The sequence below is a fragment of the Microcaecilia unicolor genome, chromosome 6 (genome assembly GCF_901765095.1).
Source record: "Microcaecilia unicolor chromosome 6, aMicUni1.1, whole genome shotgun sequence".
NCBI classification, from domain to species: Eukaryota; Metazoa; Chordata; class Amphibia; order Gymnophiona; family Siphonopidae; genus Microcaecilia; species Microcaecilia unicolor.
Window position 1 is genome coordinate 301,810,055 of NC_044036.1, and position 22,398 is coordinate 301,832,452.

The following is a 22,398-nucleotide window of genomic DNA, read 5'->3' on the forward strand; positions in this document are numbered from 1 at the left end:
GAAAATTAACTACCGTATTTTTCGGACTATAAGACGCACTTTTTTCCCCCAAAATTTGGGAGGAAAATGGGGGGTGCGTCTTATAGTCCGAAGGTAGCGAGTTTTGGATCGCCGTCCCCTACTTACGCGATGCCATGTTCCCTGGTGGTCTAGTAACGTCGGGGCAGGAAAGAGCCCCCTCTTTCCTGCCCATCGTGCTGCTCTCCGTGCTCCTGACTGCTTCCTGACGGTCTCGGCGATATTCAAAATGGCCGCCGAGATTCTGAATCTCGCCGAGACCGTCAGGAAGCAGTCAGGAGCACGGAGAGCAGCGCGATGGGCAGGAAAGAGGGGGCTCTTTCCTGCCCCGACGTCACTAGACCACCAAGGAACATGGCATCGCGTAAGTAGGGGACGGCGATCCAAAACTCGGACAAGACGCACCGGAGCACCTAGGTTTTAGAGGAGGGGAAAAAGGAAAAAATTTTTTTTTCCTATTTCCCTCCTCTAAAACCTAGGTGCGTCTTATGGTCCGGTGCGTCTTATAGTCCGAAAAATACGGTATGCGTGTATTTTCTCTATTTAAGGATATATGGCAATTCTATAAGGTGCACCTTAATTTAGGTGCCATTTGTATGCACACAGCTATGGGTGTAAATTACACCACTAATTGGCATTTACGTGCATAGCTGCTAGGCAATGATAGATATCACAATGATAGAGTGGATCAAATTGGAGGGGAGGTTGTGCTGTATGTAAAATAGGGAACCGACTTGCACAAATCCTTCTGGAAAGAAATCCTATGTGTGAAGAGAGAGAATATACTGGTAGGGCTATACTACCATTTGCCAGGACAAAAAGATAAGAGAGATGAAAAAATGTTTACAGAAATTAGGAAAGCTGGCAAATTGGGCAACATTATAATAATTGGTGATTTAATTTACCCCAGTATTGAATGGATAAATGCTATATCTGGGAGTGCTAGGGAGATCAAATTCTTAGATGTAATAAATGACTGCTTCTTGGAGCAACTGGTCCAAGAACCGACAAGAAGGGGAGCTATTTTAGATCTAGTTCTTAGTGGAATGCAGGGCTTGGTACGAGAGGTAACCGTGTTGGATCTGCTGGGAAACAGTGATCATAACATGATCAAATATGAGCTGTTATCTGGAGTGAAGTCACTAAAGAAATCTACTGTAGCAGCATTCAATTTTTGAAAGGGTGACTATGACAAATTGAGGAAAATGGTTATAAGGAAGCTGAAAGGGTTGGCCACAACGGATAGGACTTTAAGTTAGGTATGATTGTTGTTTAAAAATACCTTCTTGGAAGCCCAGACCAGATGTATTCCACGTATTAACAAAGGTGGAAAGAGGAGCAAATTATAGCCAATGTGAACGTTGACGTGAAAGAGGCTATTAGAGCCAAAGGAAAATCCTTCAAAGAATGAAAAGAGGATCTGAATGAAGAAAATAAGAAGCAACATAAGTAGTGTCAAGGTAGATGCAAAGCACTGATAAAGAAGGATAAAAGAGAATATGAAGAGAAACTTGCCGCAGAGGAAAAAACTCACAGTAATAACTTTTTCAGGTGTATCAGAAGCAGAAAGCCTGTGAGGGAATCCGTGGGACTGTTAGATCATGAAAGAGCAAAAGGGACATTCAGGGAGGACAAAGCCATAGTGGAGAGATTGAATTCCTTGCTTTGGCCTTTAAGGAAGAAGATGTAAGAGATATTACCTGTACCAGAAATGGTTTTCAAGGGTGATGATGCATGCAATGAAGCTACAATGTAGTAAATTTAAAATGAATCAGAGAAAAACTTTCTTCACTCAATGTGTAATTAAACTCTGGAATTCGTTGCCAGAGAATGTGGTAAAGGCGGTTAGCTTAGCGGAGTTTAAAAAAGGTTTGGACGGCTTCCTAAAGGAAAAGTCCATAGACTGTTATTAAATGGACTTGGGGAAAATCCACTATTTCTGGAATAAGCAGTATAAAATGTTTTGTACATTTTTGGGATCTTGCCAGGTATCTGTGACCTGGATTGGCCACTGTTGGAAACAGGATGCTGGGCTCGATGGACCTTTGGTCTTTCCCAGTATGGCAATTCTTATGTGGAGGCGTGGCTTAGTGGTTAGGGTGGTGGACTTTGGTCCTGAGGAACTGAGTTCGATTCCCACTTCAGGCACAGGCAGCTCCTTGTGACTCTGGGCAAGTCACTTAACCCTCCATTGCCCCATGTAAGCCGCATTGAGCCTGCCATGAGTGGGAAAGCGCAGGGTACAAATGTAACAAAAATAAAATAAATAAATACTGAGCTAAACTGACAAGTTAAAGAGTGATAAATAACCTGTACTGGATGGCATACACCCCAGGGTACTGAAAGAATTCAAACATGAAATTGCTGATCTGTTGTTAGTGCTTTGTAACCTGTTGGTAAAATCATCCACTGTACCTGAAGATTGGAGGGTGGCTAATGTAACGCCAATTTTTAAAAAGGGTTCCAGGGGTGATCTGGGAAATTACAGACCGGTAAGCCTGACTTCAGTGATGGGGAAAATAGTGGAAACTATTATAAAGAATAAAATTATGGAACATATAGACAAACCTGGTTTAATGGGACAGAGTCGGCATGGTTTCCTTCCAATGTTTCAATGTTTATGCTCCAGTGTTACATTCCTTAACGACACTTCTATTGTTTCGCATAATTCGGCAAAATGTAATCCATAACCAATCTGTAACAAATTGTATTTCCAACATTTAACTCATATTGTAAGCCAAACTGAACCCGCAAAAAGGTGGGGAAAATGTGGGATACAAATGCAATAAATAAATAAATAAATAAATGGTTTCAGCCAAGGGAATTCTTGCCTCACCAATTTGCTTCATTTCTTTGAAGGCGTAAATAAACATGTGGATAAAGTTGAGTCAGTTGATGTAGTGTATCTGGATTTTCAGAAAGATTTTGACAAAGTTCCTCATGAGAGACTCCTGAGAAAATTAAAAAGTTATGGGATAGGAGGCAATGTTCTTCTGTGGATTAGTAATTGGTTATTGGACAGAAAACGGTAGGTTTACATGGCCATTTTTCTCCATGGAGGAGGGTGAATAGTGAAGTGTCTCAGGGATCTGTACTGGGATTGGTGCTATTTAACATATTTCTAAATGATTTGGAAAATGGAATGACAAGTGAGGTGATTAAATTTGGAGATGATACAAAACTATTCAAAGTTGTCAAAACACATGTGGGGTGTGAAAAATGTGGACAAATGCGAAGTGATGCATATTGGGAAGAACGATCCAAATCATAGTTACCTGATGCTGGGTTCACCTTAGGAGTCAGCACTTAAGAAAAAGATCTAGGTTTGTCATTGTAGACAATTTGCTGAAATCTTTGGCCAGTGTGCTGCGGCCAAAAAGCAAACAGGATGGTCGGAATTATTAGAAAAACGATGTAAAATAAGACCAAGAGTATTATAATGCCTCTGTATCGCGCCATGGTGCAACCTTACCTTGAGTACTGCATTCAGTTCTAGTTGCTGTATCTCAAAAAAGATATAGTGGAATTAGAAAAGGTTCAAAGAAGAGCGACCAAAATGATAAAGGGGATGGAACTGCTATAATACGAGGAAAGGCTAAAGAGGTTAGAGCTGTTTATCCTGGAAAAGAGATGGCCGAGGTGGGGATATGATTGAGGTCTGTAAAAACCTGAGTGGTGTAGAACGGGTAGAAGTGAATCAATTTTTCACTCTTTCAAAAAGTACAGAGACTAGAGGACACTCGATGAGATTACATGAAAATACTTTTAGAACAAATGGAAGGAAATATGTTTTCACTCAAAGGATAGTTAAGCTCTGGAGCTCGCTGCTAGAAGATGTAGTTACACCGAGTATCTTATCTGGGTTTCAAAAAGGTTTAGACAAGTTCCTGGAGGAAAAGTGCATAGTCTGTTATTGAGATGGACATAGGGGAAACCATTGCTTTCCCCGTGATTGGTAGCATGGAACGTTGCTACTAGTTGGGTTTCTGCCAGGTACTTGTGACCTGGATTGGTCACTGGTTTGAAGTAGGATACTGGACTAGATGGACCATTGGTCTGACCTAGTATGGTTATTCTTAAGTTCTCATAAACATTGTTCATAAATCACATAGCATACAAGTGCAAGGAGATTACAGGATGTGGTAGTGTGATTGGAGGAAGTGACACAGGGAATATCAAGGATGGGGGGGGGGGGGGGCGTGGAAATGCCTGAAGGGAGAGCGTGGGGATCATAGGAGCTCTTGGTTGTCTGGATGGATAGAGGAAAGTGATTGAGGAGATTAAGGGGAGTGTGGGGAGAAGTTGGAGGTATCCAAAGATGTGAGGGAGGGTGGGTTGAGTGAGTAGGGGGGATTCAAGGTAGAGAGTGAGGTGAGAGGCAATCGGAGGTGGTGTGAAAGTGGAGGTTTGGAGGTGGCAGGCAGGGAGAGAAGCAATTGGAGGTGCTTTTGGGTTTGAGTGAAGTGAATCATTCCTCCTTGTCCTGATCCTTGATTCCTTCTCCCTTTTTCTTTTTCCCTTTTCTCATTCCTCTTCTACACAGTTCTCCCTATCCGTCCTTCCTCTGTGCCTGTAAGCTCTCCAGTCCGTCATTCCATCCTTGTCACTATACCAGTTCTACTTGAGATCCTGTCTCCTGTTCATTTCTTTCCTTTTCTTCCTCCCATTTGTCGTTCCCTCCTCACTTTCCAGGACTAATCATTAAGATCCCTTTCCCATATAAAATAAGACCAAATAATTTGGCCATATAATACGTGCCAGGAAATACTTTTTTTATATTAAAATAAAAATTACATAATTTATGGGCCCTTTTATTAAACCATGGTAAAAAGTGGCCTGTTTCTAATTTTGGTGTGTGAAATTGGCGTGCACTGTGCTATCTTTTACCATGGCAGGAAGAAGGTCTTTTTAAAAATTGGGCAGTAAATGGCTGTGCGCTAACATTAAAATTAGCGCACAGTTATTTACTGCCTGAGCCTTTACCGTCACTTATTTAGTAGGTGGTAAGGGCTCACGCACTACTTGTGCAGTAATGGGGTAGCACATGATAATGTCGTGCTGCCGATTACCGCTGTGAATGCCCCTGCAGTAGAAAATTATTTTCTGCCGCTGGAAAGTTCATGCACCAACTTCAGAACTACCATCGGGCTCCTGCAGTACCCTGGTGGTAGGACCAATTTGGCAGGCGCTACCTGCGCGATAGCCCTTCCATGGCTTAATAAAAGAGCCAATTAGTATGGAAGTAAATACAGCTTTAGGAAAATGAGCCATATAATTGCTGAAGAATTTATATACATTTGCTCCAGAATCTTGAAAGAAATCTGTCACAGAAAACTATTTCTGTAGTTAGTCGTAAACATACTTAGATGTAGGTCCCTTACATCTGATATCATGAGGATTGATTCTTGTTACAATAGTTTCCGGTAGTCTTTTAAAAATTTCAAACAAGTAGTGACATTGATTTGCTTAAAAGTTAGCATCTTTGTATCAAATTCAGACTACTTTGTGTTTTGTTAGTTGCATTGTAGTGATGCTGAAGGTGGCAGAAATGTTATACTTTTTACCTGCGGGCTAGATATTAATTCTCAAAGGGAAAGTACATGCATACTTGAAAATTTTTCAAAATCATGGTCCCCCCCCCCCCCCCATTGCTGTACATTTTTCATTTTAATGCTGCAGAAATGTATATGCCATTAGATTATTGCATTAGGAATACATTTATTTTAGCCCCTGATTTAGGAAACTGAAGCTCAGCATGCAGCTGTAATCCACAGTTTTATATTGGTTCCAGTATGGCTAAAATTACACATAGAAAGAGGGGGGTCCTCGTAACATCCACAGTCAAGCAACACCAACGAGGGTGGAGGTGAGGAGAATTCCAAATGACCAAGGCAAACAAGGAGTAAGAGTGTCCAAGAGTTTATTGGCCAAAAAAATACTTCTACAGAGACTCTACACGTGCCATTTTTCGGCTCAAAACCTTCGTCTGCCTATGACCAACATTAGCGGTTGCTTTGCCCCTATGGAGCTTTGTGGTACTGTTATCATGGCTGTCATTTATATATAAACTAAAGATATAATAGGGAAACTGGTTCCTTCTTATCAAAGTCAACATATAAATATGGAAACACAGTCATAAGTAAGCATCGAAAAATTATTCTTAAAGGAGGAAAAAGCCTTCATGCAACCGTCGGCAGAATGAACGGACTTATTGAAGACCTGTGGTTCTGAAGCAGCAGAAGCGAAACAGGGCCTGTTGACCACGGTCTCAGCTGAAGAAGGCTAGCTTACCTGCCTAAGTTAAGTAATTATCTAGTGCATTAAGGTTATGCTTCTCTATGTGCTAAGAAGAGAAACGAAGAAGGAGGTTTTTATCCCATGATAAAGAAGCCCTAGCCCTCTGCTTGTTGTTATAAGTTAGAGGTGCTTCTTGAGGCATTTTCCTCCTTTTTTTTTTTTAAATTTATAGAAGTCTTTATTAGATGTCATTTAGACAAAGCAAACCAAGAACAGTGCATAACATTTCACACCATAACAAGTCTGCAGTAAGTGTAACAAAATACCAGATAGTAACAAGAAGAACAGCACTATTCCATCATCCAATTATACTTCAGAATTTAACAGTTTTTTGAAAAGTTATTTAACCCCTTTCTGGTACCTTATGGAATCTTTAGTCTCCCCCTCTCCCCTCCCTCCTCTCCCTCCCTCCCCCCCTCCCCCCCTTGCATTTCAATTAAGTAATTATCCAGAACAAGCATTCAAAAAAGATCTCCATACTTTGTCCCACTTAGGCAGGGTTTTCTTTTTAACTGCTGTCAGTCGCTCCATCTCACATATATAATGCACCTTTGTAATCCAACCCACCAATGAGGGTACTAGCGGAGATTTCCAACCTCTGGCCAGGTTTATACGAGCTGCCTGTAAGGCCCCTCTCACCATATACCATTGGCTACTCGTTAAGCCCGTAGGTCTCTGGCCCAATAAGAAGATTAAGGGATGCCACTGCACAGCTCTGCCCACCCAGGCCTGAAGGCGAGAGCGGACTCCCCTCCAGTATGCTACAGCTTTAGGACAGGACCACCAAATATGACCCATTGTCCCCTCTCCTCCACAATTTCTCCAACAACTCGCTGTTACATTAGGGAACATTTGGTGCAATCGTTGCGGGGTAAGATACCACCTATAGAATACCTTAAGCGAGTTTTCCTTGACAGCCACTGCTATAGTGGATTTCAAGATACCCTTCTCCAATTGCAACCAGTCCGTTTCAGGTAAAGTGAAGTTCAGCTCCTGCTCCCATCTTCTACGATGCAAGTGGGAAGGTTTTAATTGTATCCCCAAATAGCCATAAAGATAAGTTATCAATCCACGTGTACTGCGAGAGTCCACACACACTTCTTCTAAGGGATGGACCTCTCTCTTTCGGCACTCCACATATGCGGGTTCTTTCAGAAAATGTATCAATTGCCCATAGGCATAACGTTCACAAGTGTGAAGCCTATAGTCCGCCACCAATGTCTCAAAGGGCACCAACTTTTCACCTACATATAGTTGACCGAACATTTCCACACCCGAGGTAGCCCATTTACGAAAAACCGTATTTCCCATTCCCGGGCCAAACATAGGATTGTCAACAATCGGGGCCAACCCCGACACAAGAGGTCGGCGCTCTTGGAACATTCGGTCCCAATAATAGAATGTAGCCTGTATCATCGGCGGAAATCGTTCAACCTGTCCCCTATATTTAGCCGGTAGCCACATCAGGTGCCCCAGTCTACGAGAGCCAATCAAGTCTTGTTCAAGATGGACCCATAACTTATGATCTGCCCTTCGGAACCATTCCACAGCCGATCTAGCCTGCGCTGCACAATAATACCAGTACAGGTTAGGCACTCCAAGACCTCCCTCTCGCTTACTTCTATACAAAAAAGCTCTTGGCAAGCGTGGTCGTTTCTGGTGCCAAACAAAACGAATCAGGCCATCCTGAAGCTTAGATATGAATGCCCTGGGGACCCGCAGCGGCAGCACATAAGTACATAAGTACATAAGTAGTGCCATACTGGGAAAGACCAAAGGTCCATCTAGCCCAGCATCCTGTCACCTGGAATAAGTATAGCAGACGGGGTAATATATTCATTTTAAGTGCAGCTATGCGTCCCAACCAGGACAATTCCAACGAATCCCATCTGTCTAAATCCCTCAGGACCTCTTTCTGAAGAGCTGGGTAATTAACCGCAAACAGGTCCGCTAGGTTCCCAGGGATCTGTACCCCCAAGTATCTAATGTCTCGGTCAGTCCACTTAAATGCAAAGGAGGCCTTCAACGCCTCCATACGTTCCTGCGATATCCCCACTGCTAATCCCACAGACTTCCCCGCATTGAGTTTATAGCCAGATACCCTAGAGTAGGTTCCTATCTCTTTCATTAAGTTTGGAAGGGAAACCACTGGATTTGTCAAGGACAGAAGCACATCATCCGCAAATAGAGCAATTTTATATTCCTTATCCCTCACCCGCACTCCAGTTATATCTACATTCTCCCGAATGGCAGCCGCCAGGGGCTCCATCGCCAAAGCGAACAACAGAGGCGACAGAGGACATCCCTGACGAGTGCCACGGCCCAGTTCAAACATTTGCGAGTTACCACCATTCACTCTTACACAGGCCCGAGGTGAGGTGTACAGTGCCTGAATCCATGTTCTAAAATAAGGACCAATTCCCACTCTATTCAAAACCTTGTCCAGATACCCCCAGTGGACTCGATCGAAGGCCTTCTCCGCATCCAATCCCAGTAAAACCACTGGCAAGGCCCTCGACCGAGCCACAAAGAGCAGATCCAGTGTTCTACGGATGTTGTCCAGGGCCTGTCTGTTTGCTACAAAACCAACTTGGTCGGGGTGCACCAGGCTAGGCAGCATATCACCCAATCGATTTGCCAGGGTCTTGGCCAATATTTTTACGTCAGTATTGAGAATCGAGATGGGACGGTAAGAGGCGCATTCCGTATTATCTTTCTCTGGCTTTGGTATCACCGCCACCCATGCTTCCATCATCGATGGCGGGAAAGGCGCACCCTCACGTACCGAATTAACAACCAACGTCAAATAGGGTGCCAATTCTCCCCCGAAAAGCTTAAAAAACTCATTAGTAAATCCGTCTAATCCCGGTACTTTCCCCGTTGGGAGTGCTTTAATAACTCGAATTACTTCCTTCACTGTCACCGGGGCTTCCAACACTTTTTTCTGAGAGTCAGTTAGCGCCGACATACCCAGGTCTGCCAAATATTGGTCAATGGCTTCAGTCTGTACAGCAGCATCCTCCTTATAAAGGTTCTCATAGAAGTGGGCAAACCTCTCTCTAATCTTATCTGATGTGTGCAGCATGGAACCCCTAGCATCTTTCATTCTCAGGATGTGTCTATCTGCCCTCATTTTCCTTAATTTAGTGGCCAGCAACCTGCCTGGTTTATTTGTAAATTCATAATGAACCTGTCGCAGGCGTGCATTTACAAACTGCAAAGTCTCATCATGTAAAGCTGCGAGCTCCAATCTTATTGCTTGCAGTTTGCGGAAGTCAGCCACTGAGCCATGGGCTCTATACCTGTCTTCCAGGGCGCCTAACCGCTCCATGCACTGAGCTAATCTTACTTTATGGGTTCTAGATCTTTGGCTTGCACATTTTATGAAATAACCTCTAGATACAGCCTTAAATGCATCCCACACTACACCCAGTGTTGGCCCTGAATCCAGGTTGATAGCAAAGTACTCCTTCAACACAGAACGAAAGTTAGTTACAATTTCTGGGTCCTGTAGTAAACAGTTGTTAAAAGTCCACCTTCTATCACGCATCTCTTCCTTCAATGAGGAGATTATTGTCCACACAGGGGCGTGGTCTGAAATTGTCGTGTGTCCTATGTATGATCCCCCCCCCTCTTCTGAGAAACCCTTATCCAAAAAAATATAATCCAGTCGGGAGTGAGAGAAGTGAACATGTGAATGAAATGTATAGTCTCTTCCCCCCGAGTGGTCAAGTCTCCATACATCGTAAAGTCCCATAGTCGTTACAAAATTCCCCAGAGCTTTGGAAATTCTATAGTCATTAGGGGAGGGTGCAGTGGTCTTATCCAACCTAGGCTGCATAGTAGCATTAAAGTCCCCCGCCACTATTACCTTACCCCGAGCAAAGTTCTGCAACTCCTTCTGAAGGTGTAGGAAAAATCTCTCCTGTCGTTCATTGGGAGCATAGACACTCGCCAGCGTATATTCCTTAGTATCGAGCTTAACATGCAAGAATAGAAAACGACCCTCTGCATCCCTCTTGGAGTGCAGAAGTTGCATCTGTACATTTTTGTGGAACATAATAGCCACTCCCCTTTTCTTGACACCTTTCACATCAGAAGCATAAAAGATTTTTGGGTATTGCATAGAGGTCAGCAAATGTTCATGCTTTTTATGTAAATGAGTTTCTTGTAAGAATACCACTTGAGGACTCATTAACTGCAGTTCCTTAAATAAGGAATGTCTTTTAAATGGGGTATTTAAACCTTTGATATTATATGTGAGGATTTTAAAATCAACCATCTACCTCATTCTTTGTGGAACACTCGCTGGACAAATAAATTTTTTGCTGCTCCCCTATTTCCCTTAACTCCCTCCTCTCCCCTCGAACTATCTGTCTTTTACTTACCCACTCCCTCCCTCCCACAATTCCCCTCCTCCCTGACAACCCCCCACCAAACAGCGCATTAAGCCACTGAATGGGATAGCAGAGGAACAATGACCCCGGAACCAAATGCATACCCCCCCAAACCCTCCACCCCCCCCTCCCCCCCCCACCTTTAATTTTAATCTTTACATTATCCTTCTGCTTTCGCAACTCACAAAGCATTTAAATTTGAGCAAGTCAAGCACCCTTTGCATATTAACAGCCATCCAAGTTTTATCCAACCATATCAAACTACCAGTCTCAAGTTTGGCTGCTCGCTGCATTCTCCACTCTCTGCCACTTTTGGAACCTTTTCTTGGTAGAGGGTGCCATCCCACCCGGCAAGGTTTCTTTTAGAGCTAAACCAGCCTCGTGCAGATATTTCCACGCAGCTTCCACCGAGCGGCAACGGAGTTGTTCCACTTTAAGGGTAAAACAGATTGCAAAGGGAAAGGTCCATCGGTATGCAATTTTCTCTTTCATCAAAATCTCAATTACTGGCTTCATTGCTCGCCTCTGAGTTAAAGTAAACAAGGAGAGGTCTTGGAAGATGTAAACTCGGGAGTCATTATATTGTAAAACCGGGTTTTGACGAGCTCTCTGCCATAGCTGATCTTTAACCGCATAGGTGGAAAAACGTACTACAATATCTCTTGGTTTATTATCTCTGGGTTTACCCAAAGCTCGGTGTGCACGTTCTATTCCCAGTATTTCAGCATCAAAGGACTCGCCCATGAGTTGCTCACATAAGGTCCGCACTATAGCTGGAACGTTCTCTTTGTCGCCATTTTCCGGCACTCCTCGAAATCGAAGATTCTGGCGACGTCCGCGATTTTCAATATCGTCGAGTTTGTATTTCAAATCTTCAGCTTGTGCAGCTAATTTAGCCACGTTCACTTCCATAACCTTGTACTTTTCCGCTTGCTCGTCGACTCGCTCTTCAAGCGTTTCAACTCTGCCTCCAAGTTCTCTCAGGTCAACGCTGAGCGCGTCCACGTGCTCCAGGATCTCGTCCTTAGAGTCGCGAATCTCTGCCCTTATTGCCTCCAAACACTTTGTTAAGTCCTGCGGGCTCTTAAATTTAGCTGCACGCTCACCTCGTCCTATTTGTGAGGAGCCCGAATCTGACCCCGAAGACTCCCGTGCGGCCGGGGAAGCATGGCGCGAAGAGCCCCGCGCTGACTTTCGGACTGCCATCCGTTCGCTGTCCCGCAGGACCGCTGGTGTTTTCTTACTCATTTTGCCCCTCAAGATGCAGATAAATCTCCGGGAGTCTTGCAGATGTAGTTTTGAAGGAAAATATAACGCTTTTCGCTGTAGAAAGGTGGGAAGGTTCGGGAGCTAGTAGCTTAAGCGGCCATTCAGCTCCGTGACGTCACTTCCTCCGTTTTCCTCCTTTAAGAATAATTTTTCGATGCTTACTTATGACTGTGTTTCCATATTTATATGTTGTCATTTATATATTTCATTAATAAAGAGCAAGGTAAATTTGGAAAATTACTGGCAATAACCTTCTGAGGGGCTCTTGTATTAAGCTATGGTAACAAGTGGTCTGTGGTGTCACTAGCATGTGTGTTTCCCCGTGCACTGAGGCCACTTTTAGTGCGACTGTAAAACGGCCACATTTCCTATTTCCCCCATTAATGACCATGTGCTATTCTCCCAATTAGCACTTAGCCATTAGCGGATGAGCCCTTACCGACATCTATTTTGTAGGCGGGAAGGGCTCACGCTAACCATACGCTAATGGATTGGCACACGGCAGTGTAACTGTGCTAACCGATTAGTGCTAGGCACACCTACTCTCCGCCCTCCCAAACATACCCCCGGCGCGAAAAAATAAAAAGTATTTTTTAGTGCGTGAGAAGCGTGCCCAGATGCCAAAACTACCACGTGATGCCTGAGTGCACCCCGCGGTATTGCATTTTCCCACACAGTAAGCATGCGTTAGGGATCCTTTTACTAAGAGGCGGTAAGCACTATGTTTGTTGTGGTTTACTACATAGACACCCTACAGTTGTTCTGTGCAACTTTAGTAGTTTCTGAATTGTATTTCATGTAAACACTAATAATATAAAGCCACTTCACTTATTCCCCAGAATTGTTTCTTATCACAATTCACAGTTGTGTGGAAGAAGAGTTTGTGAAATGAAGTGTTCCTATTTTATGTTTGTTTTACAGAGCAGTTGCTGGTTGGGCTGAAGGACAAAGACACTATTGTCAGATGGTCGGCAGCTAAAGGGTAAGCTAACCTGCCTGTGGTTTATAGTCAATCGTTAATAGGTTCATTTTTTGGCATAGAAATGGAAGGCCTTTCAGTTAATAAAGCAAACACTGCACTCCTTAAATTTGTTGAGCCCTAAGGGCCCTATTGAGCAGTATTTCTCTGTGGCTGGTTTCCCATTATTGTCTTTGGGGAATCTAGTCCCAGAGCAGGTATGGCAAGTACAGATTAGTAAACTTCAGTTCTACAGTGATATTAGTTCAAATGTTTATTTCAGTTTGGGAGTTTAAAAAAATAGTGTTTACAGTTTGTAAAATAATGATATAAGCTGTAATTTACAGGGCTACTGTCTGCATAATTGCACCAGTGTATTTGTCTTATTAGAAGGGGGAACATGTAAGAATCAACAGAGGATTTACCCCCTTCCCCATGACCACCTGAGGCTCCATTTGGCCTGTGTATACAGATATCTCATGTATATTCCTTGGGATAAGCTTGAAAGCCTGATTGGATTTCTTTTATGGGGGTGGGGGGAGGCGATGGTCAAGTACAGTTTTAAGTATCACTGCACCACACAAATGTTATTAACATTTTAAGCAATTTTTGTGCCTTAGAACTCTCTCAAATACACACTAATGTCTTTGGTAATTTTTATTTCTTTTTATATAGCTATCTTTAATATTATATTTTATTTCACAATATGCATTTTTTTCAGGATTGGCAGAATTACTGGCCGTCTTCCCAAAGAGTTAGCTGATGATGTCGTTGGTTCAGTGTTGGACTGCTTTAGGTAGGCCTATTCAGTTTTTTTTAATGCTACCAGGGAGGCTATCCTAGCTAGGGATCAAAATAGGCACAGATGAATTGTTCCATTCTCTGAGGACAAGCAGACTAATATTCTCACATGTGAGTAACGTGGTCCGCATTGCCCGGTCTGAAGCTTGTATCAAACTTTTACAGAACTCTTTAGAGCACGAGTCATGCTCCACTGCACATGAGCGAGTGCCTTCCCGCCTGCCGCTAGAGCGTGGAACCAATAGTCTCTTTTTTTTTTTTTTTTCCCCCACAGTGAGATGAGGATACATTTTTCCTTCTCACAGCTACTGGTTCGGTTCAACAGAGCTTCTTTAGTGCCTTCTTTTTCATTTTTTTTTAGTTCTGTGCCTCGTTCAGGTTCACTTTCTTCCTGTTTGATTTTCTATTTTTTTTCTTTTTTCTTTTATTTACAGTGCACAGTAGGCTGCAGTTAGGGCTGAGTCCCGGTCGGGTCTCTCCCTTATTTTTTTTCTCTAGTGCTTTATCCTTTTTGGAGTACCATTAAGTCTTCAGTGCTGCTTCCAATGCAGTCAGACTGTTTCTGGCACAGCCACTCTTTTTCACAGTTTTCCATGTTTGGGGTCTGACCATACCCCTTATAACTGTGTTCTGTGTCTTCAAACCAAGCCAGAACCCAGTTAGCCAGAATGGCTCAATGGGACTTCTTTTTGGAGCCAAGTCCAAAGCCTTGGCATCAATATCTGTGTGTCAGCATCAGAGCATGCATCGTTATCGGGTGCATTGCTGTCGGCCAGGCTGCAAGTCCCCTGGACCGGCTGATGTTGGCAGTGACCTGGGGAGACGTTAGTATTTGGTACCGAGGATCATGGAAACCCGGTATCGGAAGCAGTGTCGGTACTGATCTCCCTTGATGCACGGTGCTAGGAGCTCCAAGGCACCGAGGCATGTAGTCCCCGAGGAGAGTCAGTGCAGGAAGGACCTCCATCCAGCAGGTGCTGCTGTGTGGGTCTCTGAGCTGCTGCCTGTCTTTCTTCTGAGTGCATTGGCGTCGAAGGTGCTTGCACCTACCATGCTCTTCCAATCAGCTCCACATACTCTCAGCCTACGGTGAGGCTCCACAGCTTCAACAGCTTGCCTCTACACCGATGTCTCAGCCTTTCCCGATGTCACCTCTATATGGGCACATTCAGGCCTTGCTCCCTGAGCGTTTGGCTGTGCTTTATTCAAAGTGCATTGGTGCTGAGGGTACTTGTGTCTGCTATGCCTCTCGTCTCATCCCCACATGGACTTCAGCCTGCGGTGAGGCCTCCAACACCGGTTCACATGTGGCTCTGGCATCTACTGCCACCTGTGTCGATCAATGCAGGGAATTACGTGGGAGTCAAGGCTGAAGCCCACTCCTCGATGCCTCTCTCGGAGTCATGGTTCTTCTCCATCGAGGCAGAGTCGGTGTCAGCCCTCCCGTGTGGAGTTCCTGGCTGACACCAATGAGGGGCACCCGGGAGTCAGATGATGATCTCCAGTACTTCTCAAAGGAGAAGTCCTATGGAATACTATCTGACCCCTCCCCTGCACAGGAATAGAGGACATCTCCATCTGCAAACCTTTCCTTCCCTTGTTTTGTCGAGGACTTGGTGGCCGCCATTCCAATTCCTCTGGAGGTGGAGCATCAGCCCAGGGCTCAGCTCTTTGAGGTCGTCTCCTCCTAGAGGGACTGTGACAGTCCTGTTCCACTGCTCTTTACTGATGTTCTCGTGAGGAATTGTTAGTCCGCCCCTCCCCATGGGGATCACCTCCATGCACTGGATTCAGAGCTCCTCTGGCTTTCATAGGCCCCAGTTGCCTCAGCACTCCATGGTGGTTGAATCCACACTTAAGAGAGCCAGGAGTTCTAGGAATAATGCTTTGGCGACCCCAGGCAGGGACACTAGACCCCGATTCATTTGGGTAGAAAATGTGTCACCCTGAGCGTATTCTTACAGGACCTGGTATGTGTTACACTCTCTCTCCCAACAGAGCAGGTCGAGTTGCTTTGCCGATTGGTCGAGCTGCCAAGGGTACCTACGACACTTTTGCTGTGGCTTCCAGGATCTATGCCCACAGTGTGGCCGCATGTCTCAGACTTGTAGGTTCAGTGAAGACTGGTGAATACAATGTGCAAACCCCTTTTGGAGAGCAGATGGAGGGGGTTGCTGACCTTATCAAAAAATAAATATCTAGATGCCATCAACACTCTCTTATTCTGACCGCCTTCTGCAACTACCTCTTCTTCTGGGAGGTTTTTTGGTGAGTCACAGAGGGGTTCCTGCTACACGCAGAGATGTGGGTATGCCACCTCTTCTCACTAGCCTCATAGGACTCAACCACAATGTTTTTGTTCTTTTCAATGGTACGTTCCTCATCCTCAGACAGCTTTCCAGACACAGCAAGGAGTGACCTTTTCACTGGCTTCAGGAGAGCATAGCTGCAGTGCTAGTAACTGTGCTATTACCCTGCTGAGACGTAATCTAGCTTATATGTTGTTACCGTTATTAATAAATAACTATTTTCTATGAAACATCGCGTAGATGATGATGTACTTTATATTAGCTATCAACTAGTTTATGTATTAATCTTGTACTCTGTTATGAAAGATGAAGCCCCACAACATCTAAAAATATAACAGAACTTTTTCCTCTATGTTGCCCTCAGCTTTCAGGAAACAGATAATGCATGGCATGGTGGTTGTCTGGCTCTTGCTGAGCTGGGCAGGAGGGGACTTCTGCTGCCTTCTCGACTTCCTGATGGTAAGTTTCTAGTATCTGCTATGCAATAGAAGACAGAAGGCTAGCCTCTTGAACATTTACCAGAATATAACATACTTACTATAATAGAAGAAGCATCAATGCATTTATGATTGAACAGAATTAATATATCTTTAGGACAGGTCGTCTTAACCTGTGGGTCATTCTTCAAATAGGGTTGCAAAGTCTGCATTTAGGGTCATGAACTGTGTGGGCTAAAAAAAAAAAAAAATCTCATTGGCTGTGCCCCCTGATGAGCCCACACTATAATTAAACCTGTTCAGGCTCTACAGAAGGTGGGGGATGATTGCAGCATCATCTGTGATGCTGTAGGAGGCCTCCAGGGTTGCATGCTTTCTGTGGCTGTTACAATGGAGTTGCAGCACAGAAAGCTTGATAAACCACTGTTTTAGGGCTTCTAAGAAGATAGATAATATTTTTAAACCCACCGCTTGCAAACTTCTAACTTTGCAATGGCTGCTTTTTAGTTTTTGTTCTAATTTCCTCATTTTCTTATAGTCTCCTATTTTAAAGTTAAATGCTACTACTGTAATTTTTCTTAGTATCCACCCTCCATTGATTATGCCTCATTATGCCATTATGAAGGTGCCTCTGTCTGAACCATGCTCTCCTAAGTTCTTGCCTGCTTTCCTCCATAATCTAGTTTAAAAATTATTCTCCGAGGACAAGCAGGCTGCTTGTTCTCACTGATGGGTGACGTCCACGGCAGCCCCTCCAATCGGAATCTTCCTAGCAAAGTCCTTTGCTAGCCCTCGCGCGCCCGCGCGCACCGCGCATGCGCGGCCGTCTTCCCGCCCGAAACCGGCTCGAGCCGGCCAGTCTTCTTTCGTCCGCACTCGGTACGGCTGTGTTTTTGTCGTGTCGAGCCCCGGAGAGTCGACCTCGCGCGTCCGTTTTAAATAGACGTGTTTTTTTCTTCGGAAAAGTTCTACCTTGTTCGGGAAGTGCTCCGGAAACCCCCTTAGGTTTCGTTTGCCCCTCCCGTGTTTCCAGTTTTTGCCCCGGTAAGTTTTCTTTCGTCGTCGGGGTAGACCTCTTTTCGGCCTCGGTCGAGATTTTTCTCCCTTAAAGTTTTGGTGCTCCAAATTCGTCATTTCGGATTTTGATTTCGCCGGCGTGATTTTTCCGCCCATGACATCGAAGCCTTCCAGCGGCTTCAAGAAGTGCACCCAGTGCGCCCGGGTAATCTCGCTCACTGATAGGCACTCTTCGTGTCTTCAGTGTCTGGGGGCCGAGCACCGTCCTCAGAACTGTAGTCTGTGTTCCCTGTTACAAAGGCGGACTCAGGTAGCGAGATTGGCCCAGTGGAACGTTTTGTTCTCGGGCTCTTCGTCGGCATCGGCACCGGGGTCATCGTGTGCATCGACGTCATCAGCGTCCAGACCTTCATCCTTGGCCGCCAGTGCATCGAGTGCATCGAGGCATCGGCCCTCTGCATCGGCGCCGAGACATCGGATAGCTGCATCGACGTCGGTGGTACCGGGACCTCGTCTCCTGATGTCGTCGGACGGTGGTGCATCGGGTGGAGTGCAGGTGAGGGCTGTCCATTCCCCTGCTGGTGGCGGTGAGCCTTCGGGTGGGTCTCCCCCTACCCTGAGGGCTCCTGCAGTACAGCCCCCCCGGGATCGACCTGCTTCGACCTCGGCCCCGAGGAAGCGACGGATGGATTCTACGTCCTCCTCGTCGGTGCCGGGGAGCTCCGGTGACATGCTTCGGAAGAAGTCGAAGAAGCATCGACACCGGTCTCCTCCCCGCGTCGGCACCGAGAGCTCTGGGTCGCCGAGGGAGTCGGCACCCAGCAGGCATCGGCACCGAGAGGACCGCTCACCCTCTGTTCAGGAGGTGTCGATGCGCTCCACTCTGGACAGCCCGGAACAGCCTCCACGCCCGGAACAGGTTCTGACGTCGACGCCTGCATCGATCTCCATGCCTTTCTCTGCAGCCGCTCTGAACGAGAGCCTCCGGGCCGTTCTCCCAGAGATTCTGGGAGAGCTGTTGCGCCCTACCCCTCCGGTACCGGCGGTGCTTGCGCCTCCGGTACCGTCGAGCGTGGCGCCGGCTGGCCCATCGCCCGGGGTGAGGTCCCCGACGTCGGTACCGCGTGCGGTGCCGACTGCGGCCACCTCCCAGGAAGGCTCCCCGACTACGTCGGCGGAGGGAGCTTCGCCGATGCGGGCGAGGGAGTCTACCTCTCGACGCCCCCATCGTGGACGTGGCTCCACTGAGTCGAGCCGGGCGAGGTTGTAGACACAGGTTCGTGAACTTGTGTCTGACACCGAAGGTGAGGCCTCGTGGGAAGAAGAGGAAGACCCCAGATATTTCTCTGACGAGTCTGAGGGTCTTCCTTCTGATCCCACTCCCTCTCCTGAAAGACAGCTTTCTCCTCCCGAGAGTCTGTCTTTCGCTTCCTTTGTCCGGGAGATGTCTACGGCCATCCCCTTCCCGGTGGTTGTGGAGGACGAGCCCAGGGCTGAAATGTTTGAGCTCCTGGACTATCCTTCTCCACCTAAGGAAGCGTCCACTGTTCCCTTGCACCATGTCCTAAAAAAGACATTGCTTGCGAACTGGACCAAGCCACTAAGTAATCCCCACATTCCCAAGAAGATTGAGTCCCAGTACCGGATCCATGGGGACCCAGAGCTGATGCGCACCCAGTTGCCTCATGACTCTGGAGTTGTGGATTTGGCCCTAAAGAAGGCTAAGAGTTCTAGGGAGCATGCTTCGGCGCCCCCGGGCAAAGACTCTAGAACCTTAGACTCCTTTGGGAGGAAGGCCTACCATTCTTCTATGCTCATGGCCAAAATCCAGTCTTACCAGCTCTACACGAGCATACACATGCGGAACAATGTGCGGCAGTTGGCTGGCTTGGTTGATGCTCTTCCCCCTGAGCAAGCCAAGCCTTTTCAGGAGGTGGTCAGGCAGCTGAAGGCGTGCAGAAAATTCCTGGCCAGAGGGGTGTATGACACCTTTGATGTTGCGTCCAGGGCCGCTGCTCAAGGTGTGGTGATGCGCAGGCTCTCATGGCTGCGTGCCTCCGACCTGGAGAATAGACTCCAGCAGCGGATTGCGGACTCGCCTTGCCGTGCGGACAATATTTTTGGAGAGAAGGTCGAGCAGGTGGTAGAGCATCTCCACCAGCGGGACACCGCATTCGACAAGTTCTCCCGCCGGCAGCCTTCAGCCTCTACCTCTACAGGTAGAAGATTTTTTGGGGGAAGGAGGACTGTTCCCTACTCTTCTGGTAAGCGTAGGTACAATCCTCCTTCTCGACAGCCTGCGGCCCAGGCTAAGCCCCAGCGCGCTCGCTCTCGTCAGCAGCGTGCGCCTCAGCAAGGCCCCGCGGCTCCCCAGCAAAAGCAAGGGGCGAGCATTTGACTGGCTCCAGCAGAGCATAGCCGACATAAAAGTGTCAGTGCCGGGCGACCTGCCGGTCGGGGGGAGGTTGAAAGCTTTTCACCAAAGGTGGCCTCTCATAACCTCCGATCAGTGGGTTCTGCAAATAGTCCGGCAAGGATACACCCTCAATTTGGCCTCAAAACCTCCAAATTGTCCACCGGGAGCTCAGTCTTACAGCTTCCAGCACAAGCAGGTACTTGCAGAGGAACTCTCCGCCCTTCTCAGCGCCAATGCGGTCGAGCCCGTGCCATCCGGGCAAGAAGGGCTGGGATTCTATTCCAGGTACTTCCTTGTGGAAAAGAAAACAGGGGGGATGCGTCCCATCCTAGACCTAAGGGCCCTGAACAAATATCTCGTAAAAGAAAAGTTCAGGATGCTTTCCCTGGGCACTCTACTTCCCATGATTCAGCAAAACGATTGGCTATGCTCTCTGGACTTGAAGGATGCCTACACACACATCCCGATACTGCCAGCTCACAGACAGTATCTGCGATTTCAACTGGGCACACGTCACTTCCAGTACTGTGTGCTGCCCTTTGGGCTCGCCTCTGCGCCCAGGGTGTTCACAAAGTGCCTGGCTGTGGTAGCAGCGGCACTTCGCAGGCTGGGGGTGCACGTGTTCCCATATCTCGACGATTGGCTGGTGAAGAACACATCCGAGGCAGGAGCCCTGCAGTCCATGCAGATGACTATTCGCCTCCTGGAGCTACTGGGGTTTGTGATAAATTATCCAAAGTCCCATCTTCTCCCAGTGCAGAAGCTCGAATTCATAGGAGCTCTGCTGGATTCTCGGACGGCTCGCGCCTATCTCCCAGAGGCGAGGGCCAACAACTTGTTGTCCCTCGTCTCGCGGGTGCGAGCGTCCCAGCAGATCACAGCTCGGCAGATGTTGAGATTGCTGGGCCACATGGCCTCCACAGTTCATGTGACTCCCATGGCCCGTCTTCACATGAGATCTGCTCAATGGACCCTAGCCTCCCAGTGGTATCAGGCTGCTGGGGGTCTAGAAGACGTGATCCACCTGTCCACGAGTTTTCTCGAATCCCTGTATTGGTGGACAATCTGGTCCAATTTGACTCTGGGACGTCCTTTCCAAATTCCTCAGCCACAAAAAGTGCTGACAACGGATGGGTCTCTCCTGGGATGGGGAGCTCATGTCGATGGGCTTCACACTCAAGGAAGCTGGTCCCTCCAGGAACGCGGTCTACAGATCAATCTCCTGGAGTTGCGAGCGATCTGGAACGCTCTGAAGGCTTTCAGAGATCGGCTGTCCCATCAAATTATCCAATTTCAGACAGACAACCAGGTTGCCATGTACTATGTCAACAAGCAGGGGGGCACCGGATCTCGCCCCCTGTGTCAGGAAGCCGTCAGTATGTGGCTCTGGGCTCGCCGTCTCGGCATGGTGCTCCAAGCCACATATCTGGCAGGCGTAAACAACAGTCTGGCCGACAGACTGAGCCGGATTATGCAACCTCACGAGTGGTCGCTCAACTCCAGAGTGGTGCGCCAGATCTTCCAAGCATGGGGCACCCCCTTGGTGGATCTCTTCGCATGTCGAGTGAACCACAAAGTCCCTCAGTTCTGTTCCAGGCTTCAGGCCCCCGGCAGACTGGCATCGGATGCCTTCCTCCTGGATTGGGGGGAGGGCCTGCTGTATGCTTATCCTCCCATTCCTCTAGTGGGGAAGACTTTGTTGAAACTCAAGCAAGACCGAGGCACCATGATTCTGATTGCTCCCTTTTGGCCGCGTCAGATCTGGTTCCCTCTTCTTCTGGAGTTATCCTCCGAAGAACCGTGGCGATTGGAGTGTTTTCCGACCCTCATCACGCAGGACGAAGGGGCTCTTCTGCATCCCAGCCTCCGGTCCCTGGCTCTCACGGCCTGGATGTTGAGAGCGTAGACTTTGCCTCTTTGGGTCTGTCAGAGGGTGTCTCCCGCATCTTGCTTGCTTCCAGGAAAGATTCCACTAAGAGGAGTTACTTCTTTCTATGGAGGAGGTTTGCCGTCTGGTGTGACAGCAAGGCCCTAGCTCCTCGCTCTTGTCCTACACAGACCCTGCTTGAATACCTTCTGCACTTGTCTGAGTCTGGTCTCAAGACCAACTCTGTAAGAGTTCACCTTAGCGCAATCAGTGCATACCATTACCATGTGGAAGGTAAGCCGATCTCAGGACAGCCTTTAGTTGTTCGCTTCATGAGAGGTTTGCTTTTGTCAAAGCCCCCTGTCAAGCCTCCTACAGTGTCATGGGATCTCAATGTCGTTCTCACCCAGCTGATGAAACCTCCTTTTGAGCCACTGAATTCCATATCATCAAGCTGATCAATCCATAGACTGGTGGGTTGTGTCCATCTACCAGCAGGTGGAGATAGAGAGCAAACTTTTGCCTCCCTATATGTGGTCATGTGCTGCCGGAAACTCCCCAGTATGTTCTCTATCTCAGCAGGTGGTGGTCACACACAGCAGCAGCTCTGGC

At 47.0% G+C, this 22,398-nt stretch overlaps 1 protein-coding gene across 1 annotated transcript in view; it reads left to right on the plus strand.

The window, feature by feature from the left end:
* The window catches only part of TBCD (tubulin folding cofactor D), a 477,889-nt gene that overhangs the window by 131,580 nt on the left and 323,911 nt on the right, over nt 1–22,398 (plus strand). The window contains exons 12-14 of the mRNA XM_030208042.1: nt 12,903–12,963; nt 13,661–13,735; nt 16,414–16,508. Of these exons, the coding sequence (XP_030063902.1) occupies nt 12,903–12,963; nt 13,661–13,735; nt 16,414–16,508 (231 nt within the window). The remainder of the gene's footprint in view (nt 1–12,902; nt 12,964–13,660; nt 13,736–16,413; nt 16,509–22,398) is intronic.